The 9390-nt window shown below is 49.2% G+C and overlaps 2 protein-coding genes across 3 annotated transcripts in view; one reads left to right on the top strand and one right to left on the bottom strand.

The window, feature by feature from the left end:
* ITGA3 (integrin subunit alpha 3) overlaps positions 1-9390 on the top strand; it is a 138504-nt gene that overhangs the window by 114835 nt on the left and 14279 nt on the right. The window lies entirely within an intron of this gene.
* Positions 3326-9390, bottom strand: part of SAMD14 (sterile alpha motif domain containing 14) — a 30046-nt gene continuing 23981 nt past the window's right edge. For both annotated transcript variants that reach the window (XM_079949830.1, XM_079949831.1), the window contains exons 8-10: positions 8044-8172; positions 6816-6971; positions 3326-4371 (exon numbers count right to left, since the gene is read on the bottom strand). In XM_079949830.1, the coding sequence (XP_079805956.1) occupies positions 4213-4371; positions 6816-6971; positions 8044-8172 (444 nt within the window). In that variant the 3' untranslated portion in view covers positions 3326-4212. The remainder of the gene's footprint in view (positions 4372-6815; positions 6972-8043; positions 8173-9390) is intronic.

Raw genomic sequence — 9390 nt, 5'->3', positions numbered from 1 at the left:
TTACGGATTTGTGCTTTGCTTTTGTCATCCTGTGGAGAAGAAAATAAAAACTCCCCATGGGAAAGGGGCTCTTGGCTGTTCCTTCCATGGACGTCTACTCTGTCCACCGTCTCTTTTCAGGCCTCTCTCACCCAAGGGGCAGTACCCTTCAGTCATCGGGACACCCTCAGGAATCGATGTCCCATCAGCAAGCTGCCAGGTATGGCTTCCCTTGTTTCAATTTTTTTTATTCTGGAGCAAAGTCGCTGAAGAGCACCCAGTCTTGGCACGTTCTTCCTGGTGACGTGGGCAAGCTGATGAAGCATTTTAGGGAGTGTCCTTGAAAAGGGACTCCTCCTTTCCTGTCCTTTCTTTGGACGCCGAAGGACGCTCTGCAAGGGCAGGTTTCTGAGACGCAATGTACCCAGTGCAAAGGCACTGCTGTGTTTCCTCCCACGACCACTGGTCCCAAGGTGTGTCTTGAGTTGGTGCTTTGAGTCCCTTTGATCCGTTGGAGCTCTTTCCTGTTCCCTGCAGCTTTGGCTTCTGTTCTCTGCAGACGCCAAACTCCCAGTGTCATATGCATGGAATTATTATTTTTTAAAAAAAACAACAACGCCAAGTCCTCTTATTCAGCCAGAAAAGCTCTTGTGTTTCTGCTCCTTTATTGCATGGAGTTGTGTTCTAAGAATGAATAACCGTGGAACGTGCTCAGCATGTGTGGACATCCCTCTGTGGACTATTGTGCCTTGAGCTTTGAAGAAATAATAGATCCAAATTACCACATTTTTTTGACAATAAGACGCCCCCTATTTTGGGGGACTCAGTTTTAAGAAAATGGGGAGAGATGGCCCCATGTATAAGACACCCCCTAATTTTAGACATTATTTTTTAGGAGGGGGGGACTAGACTTACACACGGAAAAATACAGTATCTTCCCACATATTGCGGGTTCAAGGTGTGACAGTCTGTGTGGGTAGGATCCTAGAAGCTAAAAGGCACACACTTATCCATTGTAGAATCATGGTTCCGTCCAACCCGCTACAATGCAGGATTCTCAGCTAAAGCATTCATGACAGATGGCCACCCAACTTCCGCGATCAACTTATTTCTACTTTTCAGCACTTGCAACTGGTGAGATCATCGAGTGACATCACAGCAGCCCAGGCAGTGACAACTTGTGCCTGTCACGTGTCTTTAAAAACACATATGTGAAATTTTTCATATATAAATCACACCGCAGCCTGACATTTCCAGCTCTAAAAATAAAGCAGGCTGGAATTCACACTGTGATGTAGGGACAGGAGTCTGTGTCCTTGCTATGAGTTCATAGGGAAACACAAGACCTAAGCTAATAATAACAACAATCATAATATTTATATCTGGCTGGGTTGCTAAAACAAAGACTTTGCTAATACTCTTGGTGGGCATGATCTGCAGAGTCTTGAAGAGACGAGACTTAACTGTTAGAAAAAGGGCATTGTTTGCAACACTTTTAAAATCTAGGTTTCTAGTCCTCATTGCAGCCAGGAGAATTCTTTTTGAAGGTGTGATGATAGGAGTAGGAGCAGAGAAGGGAGGCCCAGAAATTCTCCAGCAATATCCTAAAATTAAAACTCGGCACATCAATGTTCGGAACGCTTTAAGAGGCAGAACCTGCCCATCAACTGGATATGGGGTGAGAAACCACGTGGGAACTGGCAGCTTGTGAAGCGTTGCATAAGGGACTTTTGATAGGTGTCAGTCACCAGATGTCAGATAACTTGACAAGGGGGCTGCCCCACCCAGCTGCTGAAGTTGATACACAGAGATGAGAGAAGATAAGGACCTGGCCCATCAGGGTAAAAACAACCGCCCCCCCCCCATCCATGATGTAGATAAGGTAAGGTAAAGGTAAAAAGATCTAGAAAATGCTTACAAGAAAACATAGCTAGAGTTATGAGGTCCTGAAGACAACTGCAGCCATTTGAAACACTGAGGTGGTGAGAGAAAGGCCAGAGAGGGCGAGTGGATATTTGGAATGAATAATAATAATAAAGTTTCCCTCCCATTTCTCTTCAACCTCCTGAAAAGACTTTTTGAGCTTTGCTCTTCTGCTTTGAAAAGGCTCTTTGCTACATTTGCATGTACCTGTGTAATGTGCTCTACGTGGGGCTACCTTTGAAGGTGACCCAGAAACTACAACTAATCCAGAATGCGGCAGCTAGACTGGTGACTGGGGGCAGCCACCGAGACCATATAAACACTGGTCCTGACTCCCAGTACGTTTCCAAACACAATTCAAAGTGTTGATGCTGACCTTTAATGCCCTAAACGGCCTCAGCCCAGTATACCTGAAGGAGTGTCTCCACCCCCATCGTTCAGCCCAGACACTGAGTTCCAGCTCCGAGGGCCTTCTGGCGGTTCCCTCACTGCAGGGAACAAGGCAGAGGGCCTTCTCGACAGTGGTGCCCGCCCTGTGGAATGCCCTCCCATCAGATGTCAAGGAAATAAACAACTATTTGACTTTTAGAAGACATCTGAAGGCAGCCCTGTTTAGAGAAGTTTGTAATGTTTGATTTTTTTACTGTGTTCTTAATGTTCTGTTGGGAGCCGCCCCGAGTGGCTGGGGAAAACCAGACAGATGGGTGGGGTATAAATAATAAATTATTATTATGATTGATTGATTGATTGATTGATTGGCCTCTACGCCTGACTAATCTGCACCAACTTTTCCATTGCAAACCTTTTAAAATTGGAGTAGCCAACCCTGAGTGATTTTTCTTGCCACCCCCTGCCCTCCGCACTTAAGAACTCAGCAGCTTTGATGACGGGAAAGGAAAACAATAAAATAAAACTGGAGACGGCACTTTCTGTTTTGCTGCCCCTACCCCGCCACTGGAGCGCTGGACCATAAAGAAGGCTGATCGTCGAAGAATTCATGCTTTTGAATTATGGTGCTGGAGGAGACTCGAGAGTCCCATGGACTGCAAGAAGATCCAACCTATCCATTCACAAGGAAATCAGCCCTGAGTGCTCACTGGAAGGACAGATCCTGAAGCTGAGGCTCCAATACTTTGGCCACCTCATGAGAAGAGAAGACTCCCTGGAAAAGACCCTGATGTTGGGAAAGATGGAGGGCAGAAGGAGAAGGGGACGACAGAGGACGAGATGGTTGGATAGTGTTCTTGAAGCTACGAACATGAGTTTAACCAAGCTGTGGGAGGCAGTGGAAGACAGGAGTGCCTGGCGTGCTCTGATCCATGGCGTCACGAAGAGTCGGACATGACTAAACAACAACAACAACACCCCGCCACTTCCCCTTCAATGCAAAATAATAATAATAATAATAGGAGCACATCCTGGGAACAATTTAAAACTTTCTTTTATTTCTTGTGGTTCCTCATTGTGTATTCACCAGACATCTGTGGCTCTCTCACACAGTTCTTCCTCTCGGCTGAGCCTGCCCCCGCCCCCTTTCTCCGCAATGCAGGTCGCCAGGTAGGTGGAGCGGGGGTGGGGAAGAAGTCAGGCCTGAGTAGACCTGATACAGAACCCGTTCAGGAGGGAGGATGCAGGGCTGGGGCGTGGGGAGAGACAGACAAGGTAGTGGTGCTGTGCATTCATCTCGTCCTTTTCCGTTTGGGGTAGTCGTGTGTGAGTGTGTTTGTGCGCACAAGTGTACCTGTGGCTTGTGTCTCTTGAGGCAGCCGTGGCCCGCCTCGCAGGAATGAGGCGGTGTGAGGGGACACCCAAACTGCACCGATCGGGCGCGGACGCACCCGGGCCGCTGGAGGGAACGGAATGGAGTCAACGGGAGGTGTGATCGGAAGGTGTTCGCCGGTCATGGATTCGGTTCGCATCTGCGCCACCGCCCTTCCCGCATCAGGAGGGCTCGTGGGCCCACTGAACATGCGGTTGGACCGTCCAGGCGATGAAAGGGGGTGAGGACGCCACTGGGCAGAGGTATCGCCTTCTCCTCCGTGGCCCAACTCGGCCATTGGCGGTGGTGTCCTGCTGCCACCGTCATCTCCGTCATGCCTGGTTCCACAGCAGGTTCAGCCCCCACCCAATCCTTTAACCTTTGCCGGCAGTGCGCCGCCTGCTTCTGGTCCCTCCCCCGTCCATTTCCTAGTTTGCAGATGATCCATCCCACCCCCACCCTAGAAATGCTTCATGGGTGAAGAGGGTGTGAGCCCCGTGCGCCTGGAAGCAGCCACCCCCGTATTTCCCGCCCCCCACACTCCGTTTAGCTTAGCTCTTCTTCTGTTCCAGTTCCCGCTCTTTCTTCTTCTGCTTCTTCTGCTTCTCTACTTTTTCCTGAGCTTTCCTCTCCTTCTCGACGGCCGCGTTTAGCTCCTTCAGCTTCCTCTTCAGGAGGGAACGGTCGTGAGAGTTGCTGACGCCGAGAGCCTGCAGGGACGTGGCGGGAGAATTTGGAACATGCAAAGTTCAGAAGTTTGTGTCCTCAGCGCACGCACACACACACACACACACACAAACAAATATCCACATAGGTGCCAACTTCCTGGGGCCCTGGGTGTCCGAGCACCCACAAAATTCCACACAAATATCCACATAGGTGCCAACTTCCTGGGCCCTGGGTGCCCGAGAACCCACAAAATTCCACACAAATATCCACATAGGTGCCAACTTCCTGGGGCGCTGGGTGCCCGAGCACCCACAAAATAACACACAAATATCCACATAGGTGCCAACTTCCTGGGGCCCTGGGTGCCCGAGCACCCACAAAATTCCCCATGAAGGGGCTGGGCACCCACAAATTTCAGTGCACACTGCAAGGCACCCATGGCCCCAGGCACCCACAGTCATGGGCCCAAGTTGGCACTCCTGAATATCAGCAATAGCATTGCTTTCTGTATCTCCGTTCTTCCTGCAGTGGAGGTCAGGGCTCAGACACCACCTTCACAGAAGAGGTTCTTAAGCTGGCTGACTAGGCAGTAAGCTGAGGTCAGACACTCAAATGTGCGTCAAGGGCACTTCGCAGCCAAATGAATGAACATGGCAGGTAGTTAAGTCTCTATTGTTGAAGATAAGCCTGCCACTTCTGCAGCTCTGGATAACTACGCACAACAATCTAGCATCTAGACAGCCATTCCCTGGTCCACACTCTGTTACAGCAACAGGGGACCACTCTCCCTCCACTGGTTTATGTACCTCCCCTGACGAGCTGAGACTAGGCCTGAGTGGAAACTTCCTCTGCTCCTCCCTCTTCAGTCCCCTCCTGGTTCTGGGGAAATGGTGCAGGAGAGGGTGGGGAAGCACCTGGGTCCTTTCTTTGCCTGACCTGCCGCCTCCTCCCCTTCTTCCGACCTATCCTGTGCTCAACCCTCCAGCTCTGAAACTTCCCCTGCCTCTGATTTCCCCCCAAATCAATGACCCCTTTTCCCAAGTCAGACTCCAGTCCTCCTTCCCAGTGGCCTGTCAGTCTCTGACATTATGGTACACCTGCTCTTCTTTCTCCTTTCTCATCCTAGAGTGCCATCTTGTCAAAAGAAGAATCCTATACTCAACCCCTGGCTTCAATGGTTTAAAAAAATCAAATGGCAGGTGTTGAAAAAGCTGAGACCCTGTGACAGTCCCTGCTGGTACGGCTGGCCAAGGGTAGCCACAGTGATACCCATCCCGATTTTTTGAATGATGACTCTCATAACCCCGAGCCAGTGTTTCCAGCAGGGATGATGGCATCATCCTGGCTACGGCTGGAACAGACAGCACTGGGTTACATGGACAAATATGCCAGACAAAACAGCTTCATGTACTCCTAGGATTCCTTGCCCATTGAAAGTTCCTGAGTTCATTTTAATTCTGCAGGTGCCATCCTAAATAACTTTTGCCACCTTTTTTTGCAGTGTCTGCACAAGTTAATTAGGTGCTCGCTAGTAAACACTAAAAAAATTAGGTTCTGTGTATCTGTATCAAACCTTATCTGCAAGGGGGATATTATTATTATTATTATTATTATTATTATTATTATTATTATTATTATTTTATTTGTTGAATTTATATACCGCCCTATACCCGGAGGTCTCACAGCAGTTCACATAAAAGGATCACAGTATATAAAATAAAAATAAAAGCAATAATCCAATAATACCTCCCCCCCCCAAAGAGCCACATTTTAAAAGGGCATAGGATGTAAATTGGATCAACCAAAGGCCTGGTTAAAGAGGAACATTTTTGCCTGGCGCCTAAAGGTGTGTAATGAAGGCACCAGGCGAACTTCCCTGGGGAGAGCATTCCACAGACGGGGAGCCACTGCAGAGAAGGCCCTGTTCTCATGTTGCCGCCCTCCGGACCTCTCAGGGAGGGGGCACACAAAGGAGGGCCTCAGAAGATGATCTCAGGGTCCAGGTAGGTTCATATGGAAAGAGGCGGTCCTTGAGGCATTGTAGTCCTGAGCCGTTTAAGGCTTTATAGGTCAAAACCAGCACTGTGAATTGGGCCCAGAAACTAATTGGTAGCCAGTGCAGTCGGACCAGGATTGGTGTAATATGCTCAAGCCGTCTTGCTCCGGTGAGCAACCTGGCCACACCAGCTGAAGTCTCCGAGCCGCCTTCAAAGGCAGCCCTACGTATAACGCATTGCAGTAATCTAACCTTGAGGTTACCAGAGCATAGGCAACAGTAGTTAGGCTACCCCTAGCGACCATGTCAGAGCCAAACCCACCTTAGTGGTATAAACCAGCAGCTCAACAGCCACCCACTGGTCAAAGAAAGAACCCCAAAGCTCTCTGCAGTCCACTAAAGCAGAAAAGCATTGCCATCCCGCCAGCAGAGCTTGCAAAGCAGGAGTGTGGCTGGGATGCAAACCCCCTCACCCCTCTTTTCCGTCACCTTCAGCTTGGTTCCATCGAGGAGGAGGAGCTGCTGGCCGTCCACTTCCTGGGCGGCAAATTCTGCCATGTATTGCTCCAGGTTCAAGCTCTCCAACCACTGTCCCACTTTCTGACTGCTCCACGTCGAAGCTGCACTCAGAGGCTCATCCAGGAACTGCAGAGAGGATTATGAGAGTATGCAATGAATGATGATGATGATGATGATAATGATGATAATCAGTGTTGCTGTTGTTTTCTGGGGTACTCAGGGGTACATAGTACCGACACCTTTTTCTGCTAGAAGAAAAGCACTGATAATAATAATAATAATAATAATAATAATAATAATAATGCATCTTGATGTTTTTGTTTTTACTTATTTATTAAATTCAGGACCCCCAACCCCGATGGAATGCACTGGAACTCAGTTCCGGCACCTCTCAGGTGGGCACCATTGTCATTCTAAGAGAATGATGAATTCTGGCACTATTTTTCCAAAAAACCAGCACTGATTAAATTTATCCATCTGAGGATCGCAGGGCGGTTTACAGTATAAAAGGAGAGACCCCCATCCAGCTTGGGCTGTCGTCGGTAGCGAGTGGTGTATTCTGCCCATGCTCAGAGGCCCTGATTCTTTTATTAGTTGTTCACATGGTTCAGCAGTGGTGAGCCTTTGCTCAAGATATTGGCTCTCAGAACAGCAGGTTGAGCCAAAGACAGGTGCATTCAGGATCCAAGAGAAAAAAGTTATTAGTCCTCATTAAAGGGCAGACTGGAGGGAGGTAAAAAGGTAAAGGACCCCTGGACAGTTAAGTCTAGTCAAAGGTGACAATGGGGTTGCAGCACTCGTCTCGCTTTCAGGCCGAGGGAGCCGGTGTTTGTCCACAGACAGCTTTCCAGGTCATGTGGCCAGCATGACTAAACTGCTTCTGGTGCAGCGGAACACTGTGATGGAAACCAGAGCAGCGCACGGAAATGCCATTTACCTCCCCGCCACAGTGGTACCTATTTGTTTACTTGCACTGGTGTGCTTTCAAACTGCTAGGCTGGCAGGCGCTGGGATAGAGCAACTGGAGCTCACCCCGTCGTGGGGATTTGAAGCGCTGACCTTCTGATCAGGCAAGCCCAAGAGGCTCAGCGGTTTAGACCACAGCTCCACCCACGTCCCTGGCGGAGATATCGGTGGCATTGCGCAGATGGTTCTAAAGACCCAGGTGCACCAAGGCATCACTTGCCAGGGGACTTACCTCATCAGACGACTGGGACAGGGTGTGGTAGGGGTAGGAGCACTTTGTCGTCTCAGGATGAGCTCCACTCAGGGTCTTGGGGCTGCTGCTACTGCTGGGAGGGGTGGAGTCATCACTCAGGGTAGATTCCTGTTGGCAGGACAGAGAAGGGTTAAGGAAAATTCCTGCAAGGCGACTCTGAGCCTGGCCCTTTTTGACCAGGCCGTAGGTGGTGGTGGGGCTGACTGACTCCAGCTACAAAGGCTGCTTCAGCTGCCTATGGTTCCTAGCAGAAAACATCGGGGCGAGATATCAATTAGGGGTTGCTGCTGGAGTCAAGGTTCATTTTCGGATATGTGTTCTAGTTTGCTACTTATCCACATCTTATTCTTTATTGTTAGCTCTTGCTATCGGCGAGTGTTTTACTGAATATTTATTCATAGGAGCCTAGGACCCTCGTACCTATGGGACCGCCTCTCCTGGTATGCCCCGCGGAGGACCTTAAGGTCCATAAATAGCTATAATCTAGAGGTCCTGAGCCCTAAGGAAGTCAGATTAGCCTCAACAAGGGCCAGGGCCTTCTCAACACTGGCTCCGGCCTCGTGGAACGCTCTGTCTCATGAGACCAGGGTCCTGCGGGATCTGATTTCTTTCTGCGGGGCCTGTAAGACAGACCTGTTCTGCCTGGCCTTTGGCTTGGAACCAGCCTGATCCCCTCCCCCTCTTTCTTTTTCGTTCTGTGACGGAACCCCTATTTGGGGACTTCCCTGGCTTTTTGCTTTTTTCTGGCCCACGTAGGACCAGTCTGGATAGTTGGCCTTGGTGAAGATTTGATGTTTTCTCACCCCAAAACAGATTTTGATCTGGGGTTCCACTGAAATGAGGCTGCATTTTAAGTTGTACTTTAATCCAGTTTTTAAGTTGTATTTTAATCAACTGTTTTTATAGTTGATGTTAGCTGCCCTGGGCCCGGTCTCGGCCGGGGAGGGTGGTGTGTGTGTGTGTAGTGTGTGTGTGTGTGTGTGTGTGTATAATATTGTTTATATTTGCATTACTGTTTATAAATGTTGCGGTAGATTGCAATTCTTACAAAATTAGCTGGTCGTTTTGATGGCATGCGGTACATTGAGCATGGTTTACTGCAGAAAAGTGGCATGTGGACAAACAATTATTGTACCAGAGGCAAGGGGGGGGGGGGACACACGGACACACCAGTCTTATGCAGGAATAACACCACTCATGCGGGGGTTATATTCTGGAGGCCTGCACACACATGCGAAAATCATGCAAGAGGTTAATAGGCCTCTAAATGCCTGTTCCTTTTTGCTCTTGCTCCTGCTCTCTCTCTACACACAACTCTCTCCTCAA

Source organism: Podarcis cretensis, assembly GCF_951804945.1.
Source record: "Podarcis cretensis genome assembly, chromosome: 13".
Classification (NCBI taxonomy): domain Eukaryota; kingdom Metazoa; phylum Chordata; class Lepidosauria; order Squamata; family Lacertidae; genus Podarcis; species Podarcis cretensis.
Note: the sequence above shows the minus strand (reverse complement) of the source record. Positions and strands in the feature narration are given on the sequence as shown.